This window comes from Gadus chalcogrammus, chromosome 14 (genome assembly GCF_026213295.1).
Source record: "Gadus chalcogrammus isolate NIFS_2021 chromosome 14, NIFS_Gcha_1.0, whole genome shotgun sequence".
Taxonomy (NCBI): Eukaryota; Metazoa; Chordata; class Actinopteri; order Gadiformes; family Gadidae; genus Gadus; species Gadus chalcogrammus.
Window position 1 is genome coordinate 9861346 of NC_079425.1, and position 26198 is coordinate 9887543.

General features: G+C 41.2%; 2 protein-coding genes across 8 annotated transcripts in view; both read left to right on the plus strand.

The window, feature by feature from the left end:
- tead1b (TEA domain family member 1b) overlaps nt 1-20893 on the plus strand; it is a 37012-nt gene extending 16119 nt beyond the window's left edge. Inside the window, exons 4-15 of one of the 7 annotated variants that reach the window (XM_056607217.1) lie at nt 7322-7386; nt 9221-9283; nt 9374-9436; nt 11126-11137; nt 12218-12349; nt 12678-12724; nt 12865-12926; nt 13904-14028; nt 14677-14850; nt 16076-16216; nt 16586-16738; nt 17492-17854. In XM_056607217.1, coding sequence (XP_056463192.1) covers nt 7322-7386; nt 9221-9283; nt 9374-9436; nt 11126-11137; nt 12218-12349; nt 12678-12724; nt 12865-12926; nt 13904-14028; nt 14677-14850; nt 16076-16216; nt 16586-16738; nt 17492-17605 — 1151 coding nt within the window. In that variant the 3' untranslated portion in view covers nt 17606-17854. Of the gene's footprint in view, nt 1-7321; nt 7387-9220; nt 9437-11125; nt 11138-12217; nt 12350-12677; nt 12725-12864; nt 12927-13903; nt 14029-14676; nt 14851-16075; nt 16217-16585; nt 16739-17491 lie in introns of all 7 variants that reach the window. The other 6 variants (XM_056607222.1, XM_056607216.1, XM_056607218.1 and 3 more) reach the window with 6 other exon arrangements.
- Nucleotides 20894-21175: 282 nt separating this feature from the next.
- Nucleotides 21176-23169, plus strand: rassf10b (Ras association domain family member 10b). The gene has a single exon (XM_056607223.1). It carries the CDS (start codon nt 21639-21641, stop codon nt 23046-23048), a length of 1410 nt encoding a protein of 469 aa, XP_056463198.1. The 5' UTR covers nt 21176-21638; the 3' UTR covers nt 23049-23169.
- Nucleotides 23170-26198: the final 3029 nt, after the last annotated feature.

Here is a 26198-nt window from a genome sequence, read left to right on the forward strand (position 1 = left end):
CAGGGTCCTCTTACTCTGCTGTGGGCGAGGCAGGTAGAATGCACCTTCTTCGCCGCCTCTCCTCATCATGTTCACACATCGCCGTAGCTAACCCAGTCACTCGTTCCCCCCGTGGGACTCATCATAATTACACATGTCCCCACAGATTAGTGCAGCAACCTGTCCGGCTGTAGTCGCATGGGGGGGGGGGGGGGGGGGGGGAGAGCTTACAGTATTGCTCTCCTCTGCCTCTCCTGAGGGGCACACCTCAGCACGTTGACGAGCCTCTGCTGTAATGTATGTGATGATCAACTCAGGGACTGCTAATTGATTGAGTGAGTCAGACAAGGGCCGGCTGTGCAAATGGTTCCCTTGTGAGAGAGAGAGAGAGAGAGAGAGAGAGAGAGAGAGAGAGAGAGAGAGAGAGAGAGAGAGAGAGAGAGAGAGAGAGAGAGAGAGAGAGAGAGAGAGAGAGAGAGAGAGAGAGAGAGAGAGAGAGAGAGAGAGAGAGAGAGAGAGAGAGAGAGAGAGAGAGAGAGAGAGAGAGAGAGAGAGAGAGAGAGAGAGAGAGAGAGAGAGGGAGGGAGGGAGGGAGGGAGGAGAGAGAGGGAGGGAGGAGGGAGGACCGAGGGAGGGAGGGAGGAGGAGGGAGGGAGGAGGAGGGAGGGAGGGAGGGAGGGAGGGAGTCCGCTCCACCTTGTGTCTGAACACGGGTCCAGTTCAACAGAGGTCCTCTGCTGTAATGTTCTCGTGTCTCCCGGAAGGCGTAAGGTTGCTGACCTGATTTCTGATGTCTTGTAGGTTCTGGAAAGAACAAATCACCTTTGACCTCCAACCCGCCCGATCCCTTTTGAACTCACACATTACTCAAGTGCCCCTGACCCCCAGCCCAACGATAAAACCTTTTATCCAGCTCAATAAAGCCATCTCAAGTTTAGTATTGATTTTCCTTTGTGTCCAAGGGTGAGGAAGAGATAGTGAAAAAGCTGTTAATTACAATTAGACACAATATTACGCAGTATTACGGTTGAAATTGATTTTGCTGTGGTCAGATTTTTCCAGCGTGTGAAGGATGGAGTAATTTCATTTTTTCTCCCCTCATAAGTAACATAGCAGATGTAACGGTCAAATATAGAACAAAGGAAACATGTGGAGGGCCCAATGTTGGGGCCCTCCACATAACACCAGAACATTCAGCAAGAAGAACATCTTCAGGCATCAGAAGACCGAAGAAGCTCTTGCTTATAAACGGTGTTCAGTTAATAATATTACATTCAATGTGACAATAATATGTACTTTCTCTTGGAAAAATCCTAGCCCTTATTAATAATAATCAGGGAAAGCTGATGGGCTTGTTTCAATACTGGTTTTTAATTGCTCGAAGCTGAGGCTTTGATCGCAGGTTGGTCATAGGCTGAGCACCAGCAGTGGCTTGATAACGGAGCAATGTGGAATCACCCGCAATTTGCAGCAAGCTGAGTTGCTTCATTCACTTGTTGATGATCTGACCAATCAAATATTCAGACTTCCTAGCCAATAACGTTTGTTTGATGTGACCATAAACAGCATGAGATTGCAATTCTAGTCAAAGAATCTCTAAATCCCTTCCTCTTAGGTTAACCTGATGCATCCTCAGGCCCGACCCAATGTCGGGATGGATGGTGTTGAGTCCATAATTGGTATATTCGTATAAGTATTACAATTACTGCTAATAACAATTGTTTGAGTCAACATACAATAAAAGCAAAGCATCCGTGTTTTAGATTGTTACATCCTTCATCAACTACAACCTTGAATTGTTATTGATTATAACAAATAGTATACATTATTTACTCCAAAGGAGTTTGAGACATAGTTCCTGGTTTGATTGTACCATCAAACGATTTTCTTGCCACTGTTTGATTCCAGAACCTGTGAATCAAGAGGGGAGCCTCCTGCTAGAGGCCTTCATGTTGTTGCTACAGTCAATCGTGATGATAATGTCGTAATGTCTGCCTGGGATTCTTGAGTCATCTGTCACAGATGAGGGCAAAGCCATGGCTTATGTGGACACACACACACACACACACACACACACAAACACACACACACACACACACACACACATACACACACACACACACATACACGCATACATACACACACACACACACACATACATGCATACATGCACACACACACATGAACGCACACAGGCTCACGTGCATAGAACGGATCCCTGTCTAAGGACCCATATCTTGGGAGACGTTCTCCAGGTTGGTTACGTTCTCCAGGTTTTCTTGCTTCCCTCCTGCTGGTTAGGCTGAATGGCGACCCAAACTTGCCCATAGGTGTGTGTGTTGTGTGTGTCCCTTCAATATATTTGCATTGTTGTGTGTGTCCCTTCAATATATTTGCATTGTACACAAAGTATTTTGGGATTTTTAACCTTTTGAGAACATCTTGAAACCCCATCTTATCTCTTACCCAATTTTGTTCCTCGGAATGAAACCTCTCAAATAGTTGTTCTCAACGTGTGCCATCCATCTTCTTGACCACGTACCAACAAGTATGAGGTGCGGTTTCGCATAAGGGTTGTGGTCCCAGTGTGCTGCGCACTTTTCTTTTCCGTCATTCAGAAAAAGGAGTGTGTTTTTCATTTCAGTCTTTGTCTTTGGTTGTCAGCACAGAGCCAACATATTTGGTTTGAATTGATCACAGATAGAAATCCTGATACATTTCCAGCGCGATAGGTGTGTAAGATCAACAAGAGGCACAAACCCACTGCCTATTGGAATGTATCACTCATACAGCATTTTGATTGAATAAACATTTGTGTGCTCCTTTGTTCACAAGATTTGATGCCCTGACCCACAGAAAGAGCAACGTAGCCAATCCAATGTGGGTTCTGGCCCAGCTCGAGTCTGTCTCACATCCATTGACATCATAGCTGAGCACTTGGCCAGATGTGGCTGTGGTTTTGTCCGTGTTCAACAAGGCCTGTTACAGGAAATGGGTTATTTTAAAATGGAGGGATAAAAGTACAGCAAAACCAGTAAAGTTTTGTTCCTTTCACTCAGAGGACATCATCTAGGAAGTATGATATTTATTGTGCCATAACATAAGAGAATAGTGCATTACTGCTGTAATTTTTTTGGAATTTAGAAATCAGAGAAATAATTCTGTTTGGCAGGGTAACTTACCTTTTGATTATATTTTATTCCTATTTTAAATGTTTTCACGTGAATTACACATTTCTAAGGCGTGTAATCATGTTTTCAAGTGTAGAATTTTCTTTACACAAACAACTTGTGTAAAATAGGACATAAAGGACTCCCGCATCAGACTCGAAATGCTTTTTCTCCTTTTCGTTGAAGGTAACAAATGAAAACGGCACTCTCTGGATGTGTCACACAGGAAAGGTGTTAGCAAGAAGTGGTTGAGAAGAGGTGGATTAAAAAGAGGACAATGAGACACAACAGTGCTGCGAACCTTCACAACACCATGACAGAATAGCGAGAGAGCTTTACTGAATAGCATCCAGCCTTTTTCTTCCTTCTCTCTTATCATTCTCCTGCCTCCACCGCCCCTCTCTGTCTCTCTATCGCTGGCTTTCTGTCCTCCACCCTTCCATTTCCACATGTATGCATGCTTTGCAATGCCTTATTTCTGAGATCATTTGCATCTCCTCTCATGGCGATCCAGTGAGATTCGCATTTCCCTTAAAGTGTAATTCTGGCGAAAACGGACCCTAGGGTGTTTGTTTTGGCAGGTATACCATCAAATAAGCCTTCCGGATACTTTTTTAATTGAAAATCGAGTATAGAGTTTGCCCGGCGCAATGTTTGGCTTCCATGTTATTGGTTAGGGGCACCGCAAACTGTACTAAATCTGCACTTTTTAACTACTAATATTGCTCAAAATAGCACCAAACCTCTGCAGAAGCATGATTAGGGTCCCTACACGTAAAACGAAGCATCAACAACTTAGTATACCGGGAGTTTATTAGTAAAGACTGTTTTCAAAGTCTGTGCCTTACCGGTAGGTCCTTTTTCAATAAACACCCGATATGCTAACATAGTTGTTGATGCTTTGTTTTATGTGTAGGGACCCGAATCATGCTACTGCATGTAAAGTATCTGAAAGGCTTTTTTGATGGGTACATGCCAAAACAAAGACCCTGGGGGGTACACCGGAATTACACTTTAAGGTTTCTGAATAAAATACTGACCTAACTGATTCCCTCATTCTGCCCTGAATGGGGGAATAGACTTCTCAGGCCAGTGGCCAGGGTAGCAGTGTGCTGTTGGGGTTCAGGGGGAAGAGCCGAGCTACCATCTCGTTGGGCCATTCACATGCCCCGCAAAATCTCTAGGGACGGTATGGGGTTCACTTTGGCAAAGGAAGGGAGGCAATACATGCTCCTCCCATCTGCCTTTAGTAGTGTGACTCCTCCTTAAGGTCATGGAAATATAACGTATAGGACCCCCCCACACCCAATACCACCACACTCAACTGTAAGTCTTTTGCTATAAATACAGGGTATTCATCAAGCAGCAGGACTCTTTTCTATAGCAGCCGAGGAGCTTTTTTCCACAACTAATAATCACAGCAGTGTGTATTACAGTTGAGTCCCTTACATTCAGGGGCGTAGCCACATGGGGGCCAGCCCTGGTCAGAGGATGGCCACCCCGCTGGCCCCCCGAGTCTGAAAAAAAATAATATATATATATCCTGAACGGAAACGGACTAAAGAAAGCTGAAATATATGCAGTATTAGTTTGATATAACTTTGACTTACTATTCTTATTCAAAGTGTTATACTTTGACAGTAAAGTGCCACCCCATGAGATTGGCCCGAGCTGGCCACCACAGTAATAATGTCCTGGCTACGCCCCTGCTTACATTTAACCACAGAAGCTGCTCCGCCACATCACATGCAGGTCGCCTGGCAACATTTATGCACACACAGAGGATTGGCAGCAATCCATGTTGCCATACTTTATTGCTAATATATTCCTCTGAATATTTCTCAGTCATAAAACCATAGTTATCTGTTATGAACTTTTTGGTTTGTGTTGAGCACTGGATTGGAGGAAGGTTAAAAGTGCAATCCACTTAACTCTCTTGGTAGCTTTGAGAAAATAACATACCTTAATCTGTAAACTAGCCATGGTATTTTATGTATTGTATATAACTAGAACAACAAAAGTGTTTGTGGGTGTGTGCGTGTGATTGTGTGTGATATGAGATCAACTGATTCTCTATAAGCTCATGGTAATATGCAACTCTATGATATGATCCCATTTCGATCAGGTGTCTCGTGCGTATCAAATGTCGGTACCAAAAACATTTGGTTTATTCTCATTTGTCATACACAATGTTGAGATTCAGGTTCTTTATAGTTCACCATGGACGTATGCTTGAGATGGCGCCCCCTTGTGATGTATAATCAATTTCGGATGATAATAATGAATAATACTAAAAATACTAATACTAATGCAAATAATAAAGATCATAATCATAATAAGGATAAGCATACAGGCCTACAAGATTGAACAATAGACACATTTGTTCAAGATTTATAATTTGTATTTTAGTAAAAATAAATAAAAAGTTGCTACTTCCCCCTTACCTAAACTGTAGGGGGACAATGTACACACGTTACAATGAAATGCACTTATCCCACACTTGGCTTGTGCATATTGACAAGGCAATTTAGACAATGGTGATTTCAGGGGTTAGCTAGTTATCTGGGTGGTTGTTTTTTTTCACGCCCGGTGAAAAAGTAAGTAAGTAAACAAGCTTTCAGTCTGCCATTTAAGTTTGGACTATGTGTAAACAACTTCGGAGCACTTGGTGTGTTTCTGTTGATTATGTGCAATCAAGCTGGTGTTATCGTCCCCTAGGTGTTGTTTATTTGTCCCAGACAGGTGTCCACTGGTTTGCTTGAGACTGACCTAAACTTCACCGCGAGTTCTGAAGGACAAATACCCAGGGGGTCAAGACTTCCCTCGGGTCAAGACCTGTATGCGTGAAAGACAAACGCACATCAATTTCACGGCCACTGAGAGATTTGAATGCATATTGACTTTACATTGGCTTTCAAAGTAAAAGCTCTTTCAGCTCCACCCTGTCATTAATTAAGTGCCCGTGAGCAGAGCAAAGACATGCACGGTCCATGTCACGCAATCACAACCACACTCTTTCAGTGTCTTTTACACACGCAACAACAATAGGCACACTACTCAACAAACTCAGACCTTATATCTGCCTTAGGTATCAGCCTGATTCCAAATGGTGCTGCAATTTCATCTGTAGAATATGGATGTAATTGAATTGAGCAAGTCTTATAAATGCACTGTCTTCCTTTTATTACACTGACATTTATTTTGTGTGTGTGCGGGAGTGCATGCCTGCGTGCGAGTGTGTGTGTGTGTGTGTGTGTGTGTGTGTGTGTGTGTGTGTGTGTGTGTGTGTGTGTGTGTGTGTGTGTGTGTGTGTGTGTGTGTGTGTGTGTGTGTGTGTGTGTGTGTGTGTCCGTGAGTGAGTGCCTGCATGCGTGCGTGTCTGTGTGTGTCTGTGTGTGTGTGAGTGTGTTAGTGTGTGGTAGGTAGGGTAGAAACAGCCAGCCTGTTGATACGTTCCGTGCAGGTGTGCAAAGCATTTCTATGACATGTGTTGGCTCTTCTGCTGCAAACAACTACAGTACCTGCCCTCCTATAATTTGTGTAATAGTTTTGGGGTTGGCAACGTGTAATTAGCATGTGAAAAGGCTGTGCCGGGACGATTGCGAATCGTTTGGGCAATTAGTGCAGAGCTGAGGACAGAAGAATGTTTGAAGCCTCTGCTAATTGGGAAGCTCCACAAAACCATTTCTTTAATTAAAACCTGATGAAAGCAGCACTGTTTTAGATGGATACATTTCTGCCGCCATTCTTTTATATAACATTTATGAATGTCCAGGCCTGTGTTCTTTCATAGCAGTCTTTGAAGAGAATGGAATTATATTACGTTGTAGATTCATTTGAAAGGCCGTCTCTGTACAGAGGTTTTTTAATTGTAATGCCACATGGGGCTCCTAGCAGATTCTGGATCTGTCCTTTGAACTCTGTGATATGTTAAATAGTGAACTCCGTATTCCATTGTAGCAATGGGGTTTACATGTAAGAAAATTATTAAACATCTAGGAATATTTTTTATTTTGTCTTTTCAAATAACCAAAGTCACAACCCTAGCTGGTTTTATAATGGGGACATTTGAAACTATTATGATTCGAAGAAGAGCTCTTCACCTCGACTATTGTAAGAGGCAAATTAAATGCTTGCTCCATTGAACCTTTTCCACCTGTTCTGTGTCACAGGTCGTAACGAACTCATTGCGAGATACATCAAGTTACGGACGGGAAAGACGAGGACTCGGAAACAGGTAAGAAAACCCCGGCTGGAGGATGAGATAGGAGTCTAGTCAGATATCCAATGCACTCGCATGCACGTGAACACATGCACAGGCAGACAAACACACACATAACACACCCCAATGCTCAGTTGCATGCATGCCTAAGCTGGTGTCTAGCCATGATACAGACGGCCCGATGCATTCAAACAGGAGTACAGACAGCAAACAAAATGAACAACCTATCTTGCAATTTACTCTCACTTGTGTATTTTGTGTGTGTTTTTATACTCTTACGCTTAACGTTGAATACTTTGAAACAATTCGTTGATCACTATATCTTTGCGATTCAATATGCATTGTGTTGCTAGACAATAAGAAGGGAAAAAAACACACAAAAAAAAACAAAAGGACCCAGCATACGCTGGAGTGCAGCCCCCGTTTCTCCGAAAGCATTCTTTCCTCTGAATGAATTGAGGTTGAACACTTTGCGAGACTAAAGGCTTTTATTTGTGGGCAGGTGGAAGCACAAATAGAGTGGGACTTGCTCTGATCACAGGCATGCAACAGAAACCCGGAGACTGGGCTCTTTTTTCGGCACTGTAAGGCAATCAAAAGTGCATCTCGGTGCTTACACGTCCTCCAGAAAACACAGAGATTGGTGCTCGACACTCGAGGTGCAGCCCATAGCTCTCTGCCTCCCAAACTAGTTTTGCAGTCCCGCAACACAGAGTGTCCTAAACCACCGCTGAGAGCGAGCAGGCTGTTGTACTGCACTCTGCTTCATTAGGGTTCAGGGCTTTGGTTTGGGTTTTGCAACAACAATACCGTTAGCCTCTAAGCATAATTGTCTAAGGCATATTTTAAGGTCCATCTTGCATTTTGCAAAAAAAAAAGTCAAGATGAGTTAAATAGATGTCTTAGGCAGATAGTGATTATGGAATGTAAAAAGCGCTCTGATTGGCTTAGGATATAGCCAATGAGGCACAGTGAATCAGCACGTTAGGACGGTAGGGTTATGTTAGATATCACAATTTGGCCGGAATATGGCTTCAAAACACCGTGGGTTGCGTTAGCTTGCTTATGGGCTACTGCCCACGGCTAGGCATGTGAAGAGGCTTTGTGGTAAAGTGTAAATTACGGTTACACTTGGATAACTGACTCAATAATCCTCAATGAATGCTGGCTACAATTACTTAATTGATTCCATTGATTAACAATCTGACGCACTGAAATTACTTTAGAGTAATGTAGGTGTAGGCCTAACACTAAAGGGGCATGCATTTTCCTTAATTGTTTCACTTAGGGGGAAACAAGTGTTGGCCTGCCCCTTTCACACTTAGCAACACTACAGACTTTTTTTTTTTTTTTTAATCAACAGAAATTCAGCTTCATTCAGTTTCAGCTTTTTATAATGGGACAGTGTTTATTTGACATTTATGACGGTGATAGCAGAATGAATAACACTGCTTTAATAACAACCCCATAGTTGCTGTGAATATGTTAACCTAACTACCATTAAATATCTCAGACGAGGTGAACGTTTAAGTAAAGAAAAAACTTGTGAAATGTCTCCGCCAGCTCCCACACTAATACCGGCCGATTGTCATTCAGTGCACAGAAGACCACATCTGTGCTTTCTTAATGTGCACTAAAGGGGCCTGCGTCCTCCTTAATCACTTCACTTAGGTGACAACAACAGACAGCACAATGCTTTATTGGCTTTATGCGCTCACTGTGCGCCTCAGAGATTCTGCCATTGTGGGACGCATCTCCTGCTTTTGTAACCAAGATATGTGTTATCCACTTTGTACTTTTATTGTTTTCTTGTGTTTTTCCTTTTCCTTTTTTTATTTTGTTAATGGAGGTGTCTAGTCACATACAGGTCTTAGCGAGAAAGAAAGTTCGAGAAATCCAAGCTGCCATTAAGGTAGGTCTGGCTATGCCCAGTTGCAGGGGGCTTTTCATTGCCATGGTTACAGGCTGTTCCTTTGTTTTCCTCCTCTCCCTTACCCCGCAGGTGTCTAGTCACATTCAGGTTCTTGCCAGAAGGAAATCTCGTGAGTTTCATTCCAAGCTAAAGGTATGCGCTTTTCTGCTTCTGGGCATGTGGTTGCTGTGCGTTTAGCTGCCTGTTTCCCAGGTGATGGAGTGAATGCCTGCTACTCTGATTCCCCTAACCCTTAAGTTCTTACTTGATCATCTCCTATTTCAAATTCTAACCCACCCCACCCTAAACACCATATCCAGTCAACATCATTCCCTCTGCCTGCTTTCTGCATCTCTCTTTCATTCTTTACTTTTGCTTTGAGATCACCTTTGGCTGGCTAAACAACAAGGCTAGTCAGCATAAAACACAACAATAAAAAGAAGAAGAACAAGAAGAAGAATAAAATGAGAATAATAAGAATAATCTTTTTCAGATTTTCTCATTCATAGCTTCCATATGAAAAAATATAGTTCCAAAGTAAGCACCTCAAAGCAAAAGCGCACATTTGTCGAGGTGGCACAATGCCTTCTTTTGAATGCTTGTGTGCCGCTACAGTCTGTGTGTATGTGGGGAAGCATGCTGGCAAGATGCGTTTGGCTGTTGGTGAGCTGCTGTGAGCTGTTTGAGGTCAACGAGCCCGCGTAAATCTCTTACCAGAAGATATATTGATAGAAGGGCATGTCAGCCAGGTTTTATTTATTTAAAAAGGAAGGAAGGTGAATTTAACAACCGACACTTGATTTACAATGTGAGATAATGAAACTTTTCCCCCGACTGGCGTCGTCTGTGTGGCGGTGTCCGTTCAGTATGGAGAATAGCAGGGAAGTCTCTTCTCTCTTCAGCCTGCTGGAAGATGTGCTGGCGTGTTTGGCCCTCCTTTTCAGTTCAGATGAAGTCATTTGAGAACACTCTTGTTATTTCCCTCCGCAGTCAAGTCTTTTAACCCTTTTTGAATATTACATTTCCCCAAAAATCGAGGCGCCATTGTCGAATGAGTACTCTACGACTACATTGACCTGGAATATAAGGTCTTTATGAAGTATAACCATGGTAACTATTTCTCTGACACACCATCCAACAATTTTCATTGGATGGTGACCATTCTTAGAATTCAGAATAATTGTGTGTGTCTGTGTGTGTGTGTGTGTGTGTGTGTGTGTGTGTGTGTGTGTGTGTGTGTGTGTGTGTGTGTGTGTGTGTGTGTGTGTGTGTGTGTGTGTGTGTGTGTGTGTGTGTGTGTGTATGTGGAGCACCAGAAAGAGTCGGTCAAGCAGCTAGCTGTGAATGGGGCACGGGCGACAGTCTGAGTAGAAACAGGCCGCTTTTGTATGGATCTCTGTCTCTCTTCATCGAAAGCAAATTAGGGTCCATTGGCGCAGAGAAATCCAAGCAGGCGTTTCCCGAAGCAGTATTAATGGAGATCATGTTAGTTTAGCCTCATATGATAGCTGATTATTGTTTGTTTATGGCTTTTTTAAATGGAAGACATCCAACCTAGTGAGAAACGTTATATTTATGTTTATATTTATTTTATTTTAGATATGTGTTTTTTATGTAATTTTCCATTTTATCCCTACAGTTGATAAATAAAGTATTTTACATACTCAATGTATTCTTGGTTATGATCCTGATGCAATGCTTCTAACGTTTGTGTGTAATATGGGTATTGTTTTCTAGTATGTTGTTACTGCATTGGTCCGTGACGCCTTCAAAGTTTTAAACTACTCAAAACAACAAAGAAAATGCATTTTTAACAATCATACCTTGTTTGTTTCTTTTTAGGTCACAAGCATGGTAAGCATCTGCTTAATTTGATAATTTCTCTGCATGAATCAGCTTCTAGCTTATTGTATGTGTTTCTGCCATATAATAACGGCACATGTGTGTGTGTGTTGGGTTGAACATTTGTCACTGCAACCTAATATTTTACCGCTAAAAGCTCTTTCCATCATGCTTGCCTACGGCCTCTGATATCAATGCATCTTCAAAGGGCATGCACACTTTTCAAATCTACCATTTATACAGACACAGATGCCTTATTGTCTACAGGATTCTCCTTAGCAAAGGAATTTTGCAAAAAAAACAAAACATTCATCTTTAATTTTCTGCAGCAGTGGATCTTTTTGCCTCTTATTAAAAAGATTATTAATAATGAAAGTTTGAAAGTGGAACATTATCAAAAAGGAGAAATAAAAAGGAGAGCAGCTACATACACATATGGCCTAGTCATTTAGAAGCTCTCCTCCTGGGATAAAAGACAAGAGACTAAAGGCTGTAGAAATACTTTTAAGCAAGTGGGCCCTCTGTCCTTCAGTTATTCTCCTGGATGTTTGGATGTGTTTTGACATACAGATTAACAAAAACCTTGATAGAAAAGCTCCTGAATACTGTATTGATAAAGGAACAATGGGTGGGGAGAATGTCACTGCTGCTTTCAATCTAGGAAGATGTTAGTGGAAGATTAAACCTTAAACAAACTGTGTATGCCAGTGTGCATGCCAGCCGGACCATTGTATATGGGATTTAATTTCCAACTGTTATGCCACATTCAGGCAGAACAGTTGCTACACATAATGGCGTGGCCAGTTTGACTTTCCTCTTTTTTTTTTCCCTTCTTTCTTTTTTTACCTGCTGTTTCTCTTTTTTCTCTTTCTTTTTTTTACCTGCTTGTTGTTTGCTATTGTAGGTGTGAGGTCGCTATTTTTGTACGCTTTTGTGTGGGCTTTTTTTGTATGTTGTTTAGAGTTTGGTTATTGCTGCTTGCACCATGCCCCCCCCCATCCCCCCTCTCCCCCCCCCCCCCCCCCCCCCCTCCCCCCCTGCCGACCCCCCTTCTCTGTGAGAGTGCTAAGCCCTTTGTAATTGTTGTTAAAGGACCAGACCGTGAAGGACAAAGCCCTCCAGAGCATGGCGGCCATGTCCTCAGCGCAGATTGTTTCTGCCACCGCTATTCACAACAAGCTGGGGCTGCCGGGCATCCCACGCCCATCGTTCCCCGGAGCAGGGGTAAGAGAGCCACATCCAGCCCCCTACCGGACCCTGATCCAGCACCCCCATACCACCCACCCCCTCCCCTCCCCCATCGAGCTCCACAACCAGGGTGGGCCAACCCCGCTGAACACCACGCGGGCCAAATCCCATTACACACAACAGCTTTGCATAACCAAACCCCCCATCAGTTAGGCACAGAACCAGAGGGGATGGAAGCGGAGATAAGCACTTCTTCAAATGCGCCGTGCATATTTTTATCTTCTGGCAATCAGTTTTTTTTTTACCAAATGTTCACGGCTGTTTGTTGTTTGTTCTCTTTTTGTTTATTGATGTCGTTCTTTAGTTTTGGCAGGGAATGATCACCACCGGTCAGTCAGGATCCACACAAGAGTGAGTATTATTACCGTAGAAATGACCGAATGAATGGCTGGTGGATACATGAATACTATATATAGCCCATCATAGGCCTATGTATCTTATTGTGGATTTATTTTTATCCCTCCCTCTCTCTCTCTCTCCTTTTATTTCAGTATTAAACCCTTTTCCCAGCAAGGATATCCAATCCAGCCAGCAGTCACAACAACCATTTCAAGTGAGAATTCAAGTTCAAATTTACAATTAATAAAAGAAAGCACAAATACAATGACAACCCCAAACAAACATTCAGGTTTTGGCCTTCAACCCTATTTACACTGAAAGAAAAAATAAGAAATAGTGAAATTAATGCCAATTACTTAATAGCAAAACACTAATTCATTATTTAAAATAAATAATATTCTTCGGTCCTAGTACTTAGGTATATATATTTTCTAGAAAAGTTATAAGGATGAAGCCTGATTACATATGACATGGGGAAATAATTGGGTCATGTTTTCATGTGAAGTTTTGTGTCGTATGACGAACTAACACATTTAGTGTCTCACTCTGTCTTGTGACTTCTCGCTCAGCTCTATAACATGTAGAAAGGCTTACGATGCAAGCATAAAAAATAAGTTGATTTAAGGTCTGAAAACTAAGGCAGAAGCAGGCATATTAACAAGTGAGAGTTTAGCATTCGAGCATTTGGATTGCTTTGCATACTTGTCCAATATGATTCTAGAGTGCTGGGCAGAATAGCTTCGGGGCGGGATGGTGTGGTGGCCAGGATGTGGAACTAGCTGCAGGGTCGCCGCCCACCCCCCCATGTCAGCGGCCTAGCTGTGGCCATCCTTTAGCAAGCTTCTCAGCAGCCCTTACCTGCCCTGCATCTGTATGTAGTTGGTCACTCTGGGCAACAAAAACATCTCCTAAATTACACGTTTGTGTGTGTGTGTGTGTGTGTGTGTGTGTGTGTGTGTGTGTGTGTGTGTGTGTGTGTGTGTGTGTGTGTGTGTGTGTGTGTGTGTGTGTGTGTGTGTGTGTGTGTGTGTGTGTGTGTGTGTGTTTATGTGTGTGTGTGTGTGTGTGTGTGTTTATGTGTGTTTATGTGTGTGTGTGTGTGTGTTTATGTGTGTGTGTGTGTGTGTGTGTGTGTGTGTGTGTGTGTGTGTGTGTGTGTGTGTGTGTGTGTGTGTGTGTGTGTGTGGGCAGGTTATGAGCCTTCAGCAGCCCAAGCCCCCACAGTCCCGGCTTGGCAGGGTCGCTCCATCGGAACGTCTAAACTTCGGCTGGTAGAATTCTCTGCCTTCCTGGAGCAACAAAGAGACCAAGACTCCGTAAGAGAGCGCAAAAACACTCCCATTCTCTTTCAGTTATTCGGCAATACACATATAGATAGACTCTAGAGATGGATTCCCCGACAAAGGCCAGGACAAAATATCAAGAGGTTACCGTCATCTCTGTGTTAGACCTTTGCAGCACTGTTTATATTTCTACGAGCCTATTAGATAGGTCAAGCAAGAAAAGCCATTGCTTCACATGATGCTACTTTACAAGGCTTAATGCATCAGCTGTACACTCACGGCTCTCATTGTTTTTTATTGTTTACTTTAAATCGAGCAATTCATCAAGGTTTGTGTACATTCCCTTGATTTATTTTTCACCGATAGCCCTATGACAACAGACATCAATCTTGTTACATATTTGAGAGGGTTGGGCTGCCTTGAAGGGGCTTTGTAGGCGACAAAGCCTCTTTAGAAGTGAAGGCTTGACAAGGTTTAGCTGTTCCTCAACATAGAAGAACCAACGACGAACATTCAAGTGAAATGCAACGCACAGTATCTATTTATTTATAACTTTACGTCACTTTCCCCCAATCTTGTATTAATGAATTGCACTCTGTATAACCTTCCCTTCGTTTTTCTGTATTATTTTGCTGCAATTATTCAAGGTCCTTTTCAAATCATATTCTGTTTTCCTTGCAGTACAACAAACACCTGTTTGTACATATCGGGCATACCAACCATTCCTATAGTGATGCCCTGCTGGAGTCTGTAGACGTTCATCAGATTTATGACAAATTCCCTGAAAAGAAAGGAGGCCTGAAGGACCTCTTTGGGAAAGGTCCCCAGAATTCATTTTTTCTCATAAAATTTTGGGTGAGTTTCACAAAAACTTCTTAATGCAGCGCATGTGTTCCTCAATAGACTCATATTGTACTGCCTTGAATATATTGAAATAATTTTGCAAGGACGTTTATTCAGAGCATATTTTTTTGGTCTACTTTATAGTTTCAGTCTTCATCACATTATTGATTTGGTTTTAAATGAACCATTTTGCTATTATTCATCAGTCTATCCAATCTTAAGGCTACTTCAGTTACCAACAGATTCTAAAACCCTGCCTAATAAGAATCTATTCAGGGCCATCTTAAGTAAATGAAAGTAATCAGAGTCCAAACACAGAAGCTCTCTCTCTCTCTCTCTTCATGTCTGCAGAATGCGCTCTTCTATATTTGGACTTGCATAGCAGGAGAGACTGTGATCAAAGCAGTCTCTAATTCAGTCTAATATATCAGAACAATAGGGTGACCCGGTTGCGCTGCTAATGGCTGTATAAACATTGCATGTATTTTCTCCATGATGCAACATGCTAACTAGCGGCAGTCAACAAAGTGGGCCCATATGCACTTGGACCAAGTCCCCTTCACATTTCTTTTGAAGTGACCGACCGATCTAAATTTCAAATGAAAGGCAGAATCCACACAATAATGAAAGGATAACTGCTTTGCTTAATGAAGGAGGAGAATGATGCAGAAACATATCTTGTCTTTTTGTTAACTACAACTAAAAAGCATGTTCTGGACATACAAAGGGCTGTCCTCTGGAAGCAAATCCTTTTCATAAGAAAAATCCGCCTTTAGATAACTTAATTGAGTTCTTTTTAGAATTGTGTTCCCTCTATGAATGCATTTGCATGTGCATTCAATTGGATCTTCAAAAAGTAGCCATCACTAGATGGCAGTGTGTTGGTTTGCCAGTGTTTGTGTGTGTGTGTGTGTGTGTGTGTGTGTGTGTGTGTGTGTGTGTGTGTGTGTGTGTGTGTGTGTGTGTGTGTGTGTGTGTGTGTGTGTGTGTGTGTGTGTGTGTGTGTGTGTGTGTGTGTGTGTGTGTGTGTGTGTGTGTGTGTGTCTTTGTCTGTGAATGTTTGCCATGCATAAAGACTTTGTACAAGCTATATAGATATAAATGGATGGATGAATATTGTCGGATGGCAGTGAAATATCAAAATGGTAGTGAAATATTATAAAATTCTCTACTTTACTTTTAGCAAAAGATATTCATCTAACATTTGCATTGGTTATGTTTAACTTGTGATTACCAGGCTGACTTGAACTGCAACATTCAGGAAGACACAGGAGCATTTTATGGAGTGTCGAGCCAGTATGAAAGCTCAGAAAACATGACCATTACCTGCTCAACAAAGGTGTGCTCTTTCGGCAAGCAGGTGGTGGAAAAAGTGGAGGTACGATCCCCGCGGTTATTAGTTCTGAGTGATGTTTTTTGAGTTGATTGTGAACTAGTGAAGGGTCGAGACATGGGCCATCGTCACATTTCAGTTTTTTCTTGCCCCTATAAATTAATCAGTTAAGTCAGTTTCTTGCCCTTGGTTGAGTTGTTTTTTTATTATCATTTGTATGTATTAAAAATGTATGTATTTATTTATTCATTTATTTGTGATTTGGTCATTTTGTAAAGAGAAATTGGTATTATTATGAGTATGTTTTTATTATTATATGTATCTAATGTATTAAATTGTGTTCTTTGCTGTTGCTCATGAAAACTGGTTCCGTGGTCTTTTTCTATCTGTCTCTCTCTATCGCTCTCTCTCCAGACTGAATACGCTCGGTTTGAAAACGGACGTTTCGTCTACAGAATAAGCCGGTCTCCCATGTGCGAATACATGATCAACTTCATCCACAAGCTCAAACACCTGCCGGAGAAATACATGATGAACAGCGTGTTGGAGAACTTCACCATCTTATTGGTAAAGCGCCAGCTCCTCTCTCCTCAACCTCAACCCCTTCCCGCGCTCTGTGCATCGCTGTGTTGGAACAAAGCACTAGACTTTGTGCCTGACTTTTTATGAGCACGGGAGAGGCGCTCCATCTGAGGTACCCTCTGATCCCTCCCTCCCCCTTGGCTCCCTGGTGGGTGGCTAGGTTTGTTGGCCCTGGATTGCTCCCGCTGTCTTTCGATAAAAAAAAGAAGTCATAGAACACAGGCCTTGAGATGAGTGTGTCTACCTTTCCGCCTGCATTCCTGCCATTCCACAGGGAATGGAAAAGTGTGGGCAGTCTCATTATCTGCAGGGGAGGGCGGGGGGAGGGGTGCGTCCCTCTGTTATTAGCCATCATATGTGGAAGTGGGGAACAGGGGGGGGGGGGGGGGTGGGGGGGGGGGGTCGAGAACCTTTACTGTGCTGCCGGAAGACAATCTGCAAATATAAGAAATGTTCTATTTTTAACGCATATGTGGGAAAGAAATGTAGTACTTTGAGGGCACTGTGCTGCTTTTTTCAGATTTTCTATTTTTCCATTTTTGCACAATGCAGATTGGTGAGTGGGAAGTTGATCAGCTCAACATCTCCCCGTGGCTTTTTTAACTCATATGCTAGATGACGTGTGATCCGACTCGATGCGTCCCCTTGCGGTGCACAATGCATTTGTATCCTCCATGCTCTTGTTCCCCTTTGCTATCCGTTTGGAAAGGCCTGAAATGTGGCTCTTGTGTCTTGCAGGTGGTGACCAACAGAGACACTCAGGAGACTCTGCTGTGTATGGCGTGTGTGTTTGAGGTGTCAAACAGCGAGCACGGTGCTCAGCATCACATCTACAGACTGGTGAAGGAATAACGGTCCGTCAAGCCCTTCCTGACATTTTTGTTCCCCACAGATTGATCCAACCTCAAGACAAAGTGGCAGTGCCTCTACATACCTATTCTACGTTTTAGCGTTGGGTGAAACGAGTGGTCACAAATTCTTTTTGATTTTGTTTTTATTGTATGTGTTTTGTAATTTTGACTGCAGCTGTGAAATGCGGTACAGATTCATGTTTTAGTCTATCCCTGTTTGATATACATGTGGTGGTATATATATATATATATATATATATATATATATATATATATAACAGATTTTCTGGTTGAGATTCATTTGATGAACAGAAATATATGTTGTCTTCTGCTTTATACACGCAAAGGAAAGAAAAAAGGTCCAGGTCTTTCCCCTCAACCTCCCCCCCCCCATGGGATGACAGGGTCTATTTAATATGAATGAGTGTGTTTTTGTACGTGTGTCATTGATAAATTGGAATCCCATGTTCTGTAGATAAAACACAAACACCCACAGCTAATAGAAGTTCCAAAGAAGCAAATATTTTACAAAATAAGGCTAAATCTATTTAACTTCAAGATAAATATTGGTAGGCGTGGTCACTGCAAAAACGATTAGCTAAACTGTTTTCCAACTTCCAAGAGCATATGTGACCCTCCTGAAGCACTCCAAGTCTTACACATCAACCATGGAAAGAATGCACTGTGAACATGTCAACTTGAGGTTTAACATCGACACCTTATTCTTAAATGGTGGGCTATTGCATCCTAAGAAACTACTTATTTTTCTCGACACATACATCTTTCTTTTTTTAGAAGAGAAGGGTGATAAGGTTCCAGATATTAAAAAAGCACTATTTAAATTACTCCAATTGGTCAGCTTGTCCGAAGCACTTTGCTGCCTATTTTGGCAACGCCATAGAGATGCCAACGTTTTTTTTTTGTATTATGATCTTCTTTTTAGCAATGTGTTTTTTTAGGAACAATACAAACATTGGACAGTAGATCACTTCTAGACGGATTTGTTTCTTCTTCTCTCGGATATTGCAGTTTCATTTGTGTTAGAGCCAGAGTGTTGCTGCCTTTATTGTTCACACTAGTCCATGTTTCTGTGGCCTACACCAATCCTGAGCCTTAAACATGTCATAACCGTGTGAACTCCAAAAGATGCCACTAAAGCTGTGATCTCTTTTCTGAAAGACTCTTAATGTGTTTGCGTTGTGTAACCAATTCACAATACAATCTGCCAAAGTGTAAGTGGACAGTGCCTTAGACGAGTATATTCTGATCTTTCCTGTACTATGTTTTCAAATCTTTAATCAGTCAGTATGGAAGAGATAGAAAATATCTTTGAGCAGCATCTTCTTTGAGTTGGACAAGGTTCTGTTAAGGAACTCACTCTTAGTGTTTTTGAGAATGTGGCACGTCTGTTTAATTATCCCACGTCAAGAGATTGTCTATGTTACATTTGTAATCGGTTTAACCTACAACTTTTCTAAAGAGTGTACTATATACATGAACAGACTTTGCCTTTCCTGATGTATAGACCAAAAATACAGAGAGATGTCTGTCATCAAGTCCTGCACGGTAGCAAGGAAGTGCCTTTGCGTTCAATTTTCCAGCATCTGAAAATAAAGTGAAGTTATCAAGGACGTTGCTAGACCAAAAAATAAGACACACGTGAAACCAATCACCACATTGCCTTTTTTAAGGTCTGTAACGATTAAGGGTTAAGGTTAAAATAAAGATTGTATAGATGCTTATAACACCGTTGAGCTGGCAATCGATTGCTTGCTCAGAACTGATCAATTTTAAAGAAAAACACAAAATATTGCTTTTTTTTCTCAAGGTGAAGTCTGCACATTAGATGTAACTCTGTTCTCGATTACTGTTTCAAAATGGTTAGATGTATTCATGGGAACAGTTTTTTTGGTGTTTGCACAAGGAAAAGCTTCATTACATTGGTAACGATTATTGTATTTATAAAGGAATTGGCCATTATATGCTGATGTGAACTAGTACTACACAAAATGACCAGTATGTGTAACTGATCTGGGTAATTGATGGCATCCTTGTGTGAATTACAAAGCGATCATTAAATCCACAAAATATAAAAGTGAATGACTGAGTCATCAATACATATGAAATGTTTTAGACCAAAAGATTATAACCTTTTCATAATTCAATATATATCATAACACCTGTGAACACAATTATATCATCAAATTGTTTCCAAAACCATGTTGAAAGAAACGTTTATTTTTTGAAGTAATTCATTTTAAGAGTTAAAAGCAGCTTCAGTTTTATACTTTCATCTCTGCTCTTCTGTACGAGGCCATTACGGCTAATATTTTCACTGTAAATGCTACTCAAGCATATATTTTGCTTTCCTTTCAAAACGAAGTAAACAAAGTATTTTACTCTTCAGAATTTCTACATAATGCTGACAATGTCTATGGTGGATGCAGACAACATAAGTTCACTCATTCAGTATTTTGTCAAAGTCCTATGTACACTGTGGAGTTAAATGGGCTTTTATTGTTGTCATTATTTTTATTATTATTATTATTATGTTATGTTTACCATGTGCATCTGTTCATATTTACTGATTACTTACTGAGGTGTTCATGTTTCCCTATTGTGATTGTATATGATTGTATTTGGTTTTGTGATGACATTGTCTGTATATTGCAAGCCCAACAGTATATTATAACAAGGTTACTGCTAGTTACTGCTGGTAGACTTGCAGACATGTCATTTCCACTGTTAAACAGCAGGCTGTATACACCCCATTGCCCTGGGACATGAAAAAACAACAACATCCATGTCCTAATTGGAACTCTGTGACAATACAAAATGAACAGTAAACATGGGTTGGGTTGAGGCAGAATGACAAAAAAAAAAGCAGCAGTTTAGCCGTTGTTATTTGTACTTTTGTTTAAATGTAGGTACTGGTACCTGTATTGTTTCACTATCATTTTTCAGATGTTTGCTTTAAAGTGGTATTCACAGCTCAGATAGCATCTTTAAGACAATTGTGTGCTGAATTTTTCTTTTTGTAAAAATGTGCTTTGTATAAATCTATATATTCGCTTTTTCTGGTACAAAATTGTGATAAACTTTCATAATGGAAGTAAAATGTGGGAGCAAAGGCGAGGAAAAGAAAAATGCTGTTTGTGTCATTACTGTATGTTCCTGGTCTGTAATATCATGATGCCTTCTCGATATATATTTTGTAGCTTTCTAGATACTTTGTATGTATGCAATATTGAAGTAAAATAAATCCGGGGATGTTGCATTTTTGTAGGTTGACTCGAAATACTAAATACGAATGCTTGCAGTCCAAACTTCCCTGCATAGACGTTGGATAAACGCTAGATAGCGCCATTTACCATCGCTTTGCCTTGTGGCGCTAGTGCCCCAATCTGAAGGGAAATGTAATTAAACAGCAGGGAGCGCTGAGATGAACAACTGCTAACGCTGTAAATCAAACCCGAAAAATTCTCTAAATGTATCTATATCTTGGCTAAATAGTACTTTTGTAAGAATCAGTTTCATCATTACAGTATTTAAAAAGAAGAGCATAATCCAATGTGGATAATGTTATATTTCATGTGGGAAATAAAAATAAATAAATTCAATATTATAATAATAATAATTAGGAATTATAGTTGTAACAGGTAGGCGTATGGGTTATTGGTGCGATCGGTATGGTACGTCCCTATATATGATGGGTGAACATGTCCTGTAAGCTGAGATACTTCAGCCAGACGTTGACGCATAACATTCACGTGATTAGCGCGGAGGCGCGTCTTAAGTTAGAAGTTCAGACCCCTGGACCCTTAAGACTTTGAGACTTAAACACAGTGCAAGGGACTAGCCCCCTCTCATCACACGGCAGCAGATGATTGTTAGAAGCATACTGTAAAAATAGATATTAAATGCTATTGCTTGTATGCCTTCGGCCTTCTTCAAGTCGCGGATATTTTTTTTTCTGAACCCACTAACCCTATTATTATAACGGAATCCCAGAATCGGACCTCCATCAATTCACCATGCAGTCGGAGGAACGCCAGATATCAGTGTGGGTTTGTCAAGAGGAAAAACTGGTGTTGGGTTTGTCCAAGCGCACGACCTGTGCCGACGTGTTGAGGGTGCTGCTTCTGGACGACCACCACAACGCGCGGGTAAAAGTGTCCAAACAAGTGACGCTTCGACGCAGACCTCAATCCTATTGCGTCGTTGAGATATGGAAAGAACTCGAGCGCGTTTTGCCCGATAACACAAGAATCCTGCGTCTATGGGACGCGTGGGGAGCGGAGGAGCAGGGCAACGTGAAGTTTGTGCTGTTCCAGCAGGAGCCGTCTGCGGTATTTGCTGCGCACGACGCACGGCTCTGCGTTCCTGCAGGGGCCGCGGTTGGCCCCTGCAGGAGCGCAGAGGCGCGCGTCGTGCGCAGCAAAGACAGCCCTCCCGCTGCTGCAGGAGCGACCAATTCTAACGCCGCCATGTGTTTCTCTCCGGGAAAACAGCGTCGAATAGTCAGGAAAGCCTTCAGAAAATTGGAAAAGATAAATAAAAAAAAAACGCGGGCGACGTCCGTAGACGCGACTTCGATACGCATGGAGACCATAATCCATCGCGTAGCTTCCCAGGACCACGCGATCCGCCAACAGGTCCACAGGATCCACGAGCTGGATAAGGAGATAGACTGTTTTGAAGCGCAGGTTCATGCGGACAGAATGAAAAGTCACGGGGTCAATTATGTGCAAGATACATATTCAGTTGACGGCCCGGTGGAGAGGCCCTTTACGCGCGAAGGTGACGCGCTCTCATCGGTGGACAGGATCGCCAACATGGAAGAGTACCTGCGTCAATGTCAGGAGATGGTGAAGCTGCAGGAGAGGCTGGAAGATCACGAGGCACTCGTGGACAGCATGACGAGGGACATTCAAGAGGAGTTGAATCGAAGATGGATGGAGAGGAGGAGGAGAGAGGAGAAGCCCATGGCCTGCACCACATCACCACCACACCTCATGAAGACCCCGGGCATGCACACTGTTGGATTGGTGGCAGGAAACGACTGTCTTTTGGACCACGTTGAGAGGATCCGAACAGAGCTCGATGCTAGTTTATACATCGGACTTCGCTTAGACACGGATTTAGTTGCTATTGACCACGATTTGCAGCTGACCCAGGTGACGCTTAGAGCCAGGGAAAGAGAGATCCATGCTTTACTGAAACAATTGGACACTTTGGATGCTGACGAAGAACCATTGACGTTTGAGAAGTGCAGTGATAATGTGCCAAAAGAGGGGGAGATGGTGTGGAGTTTAGAAACTAAAAGAGGCTGGGTTGAGCAAACCAGATGCTGCAATATCAGCCAGGATGAAGACTCGGACACAGGGATTAGTTCCCTGCACAGTCAAGACTCAGACACTTATCCAGTTATCTCACTCACCTAACATTACTAATATATTCAGTTGAGGCTACTCCACTCCCTAAGATCTGGTGTCCAATGTCGTAAATGTTTATGTCAAATAAATCCTTCATTACAGTTTTTTCCTATCGTTTTAGGCAATTTACCCAAACCATGTTCACATTCCCTAAACACTTAACACAGGGAGCATACCAGTAGACCATGTGAACCAAACTGTGGTTACTTGCCCCTATGCTAAGATACAAATGCTGGCAATGACGCCTTCTTCCAATTTTCATGGATACCTGCCCCAGTCAATGTTCACTACCGGCAAAACGCTGTGGAACTACAGCATATTTTACCAATGTTTAGATACTCTGTTCAAAACAGTGAACTTTCTGTTCAAAACCTAACAGTAATTTAGATCACTGTAGATGGAAAGATGCTGCATTTGGACAGACAAATTAAGTTACATGTTTGAATAAGAAAAAATATTTAGTTTATAGTTTATTTATTTTATTTTACAGTAATTTCGATTTTTTTCCCCCTGTGCACCATAGTTCTTGGTGAATTGGCATGGAATTACTTTTTTTACGTAAAAGTAACACTACATACAATGATCTGTACAAAACACAGAGGATAAGTTTTGCAATGCAAAACACCTGGTGGTCATTTCAGCTGAATCTCCAAAAAGTAAAGCACAGTGAAAAAAACTGTTGTGTTTGTGATTTGTTTCTGGATCATATATTACGTACTTACTGTATGTAATTTGCATTACAAAAACTGAAAATTGTTATTCTCAGTTTCTCATAAAACACTTACAGTATTTACTGTATTTACAATTACAGTACATTTACCACACTCAATTGTGACATCTTTTGTGGGAGGTAAACCAACATATGAACACTGTCAGCAGATACTTGGCTTGGATTGTCATACTGTAATATTACAAACTTTATTACTGTAGTCCAAAGAAGTGTTTGTCTGTGTTTTTTCTCTTTTTTTCAATGCAACACTACAGGAAATCTATGCCAAACTGGAGGACACAGCAACATTTTATATATGCAATTGGCAATGCTTCAAGATGTTAGTGTTTTTTAGGTCATAGTGTTCTGAGAGGAAACATGTGTTAAGTTATGGCAGCATTGTTTGTGGTGTGGTTGTTGTAGTGCATTTTGCACCAAAGGTTAACAGATATGCAGAGGTGTGTGTCTCTAAAGCCCACTGTGTTAAGTGATAGGGAAAAGTGACCATAGTATGGGTACATGACCGAAAACGATAGGAAAAAACTGTAATCCTTTTGTTAAGGCCGCTGTATAATTATTAAAGAGCATGGAGTTGCCAACATTTGCTGACATTCTTTTTTCTTTTGTAAAATCCAAGGTCTTGGATATTGACATAGTGAACTTCTAGTGAGTAGCCTATTCCACACTATATTTGGGTAATTAAATGTTATTTCTAACACGTGTAGACTATTTCTCAATGTATTTAGATTATTGCCATATTGCCCACAATCAGGCAAGATGAATTTATCAAACCATATATGCATTCTGCTTTCAACACATACTAATCAACTAATCAAGTCTTTCACCTGTGATCTTCCCAAACAAATCATGAAATGAATGCTGTTCATTTTTATTTCCAGCATCGACGTAACGTTTTCAATACCAGAACATCCGCACTGATCATTTGCACAGTTTACTACATTAAAGAGGATTGCCTATTCCAGTGCCTGTGGTACACTGTTGACAATGACATAACCCCAAAACAATGTTGACATACGAGGCTTGTGCAAAATCTTTTATTCTTTATTATACTTTTTTTAAGAATGTATATAATGTGCATAAGTAAAATGTTTTGTTCTGTTTGTTTTTGCTTTGGGTCTTACCAGTTATAGAAAACTTGAAAGTAACTCATTGTGCTTTTTTCAATAGCATCAGCGCGACACCTTTCTCACATGGTTTACTATCCCTGCCTCCTATGAGAACGTAACAGGAGTATAATGAATGGATTAATACCACAGGAAAGGCCCAAAGCTGAATATAGGATTTTGATATCAACTTACATAACCAGCTATGTCATTTCTTTTGAGACATGATAATATGTCAATAACAATAAAAATGTGAAAAAATGCCTTTGTTCCCAGTGTACCATATTACAAAGTACCTTATGCTTTAGAATTATAATATTCCTGAATAGCAGGGCCGTTTCTAGCCAAACAATACAAACAACTGCCTAGCGCCCCAAGCCACCTGTTTGCAGCAGGTCAATTTTCTATCAGCTTTTTTATATGATTCAAATTGTGTGAAAGTGTGCAAAAATATAACCTTATAATATAATTGTTACATTATCCTTCCAACTGCAACTGCACACTTAAAGGGACAAAAGCAAAGTAAATTTCTTCTCTTTAATTTGTACATTTTATGTCCATTATATCTAGTGAGGTCACTCCAAATGGCTTTTTTTTTTATAACGTATTCATGATTATAGCCAGGGCTGCCCCCAACTAAAGATTATTTTAGTTGACTCCATTGTTTCAAGCTGATAGTGGACTCATCTTCGCACTTTTAATGTAATCATTTCAGTTTATTTTATTTGGCACCAGAATATGGTTTGAATTCCAGACCGTAAACCCTAACCATATTCTGAATTAAATTCTTAAGAAATCCATTAGTGGGTGAAATGCGCTGTGAAAATATTAATTAAGAGTTGACTTTCTCTGTAGTAGAGAGGGAGGGGACATTATTTTGGTTGGTTAGTTTCAAAATCCTGCTCTCTTCCACTCACTCTAAAACTCTCAAATCGTACCTACAGTAGGCCTACCAATAATGAGCATGAAACGGTGTAGACATATTTATCAAAGATAGCCACACACCACACTATCCTGCCCCAATACTAATGTGAGCTTCTTCCTCCAGATATTAAGAAATTCAATGTAAACTAAACATACATTTCTGAAATCAGAATTAAGAATAATTGTTCAGCTAGTGTGAATTCTAGAGTTACAGCAGAAGCATTCCTTTTGCAAAGTCACTTCTCGCAGCTGGTTAAATGAATACACTTGATGTGCTGATTATTTTGCAATAATGCTCCAGCCAACTTATTGTTGTGAAATCATTAAAATAAACAAATAATTGAGTGGGATTTACTTCCAACTCTTACAAACGCATATAAAGTTGCGCTCATCCCTGGCAGG

Bases quoted from the DNA above. Each gene is read 5' to 3' on its own strand.
- rassf10b (XM_056607223.1), top strand. From the start codon at position 21,639: ATGCAGTCGGAGGAACGCCAGATATCAGTGTGGGTTTGTCAAGAGGAA.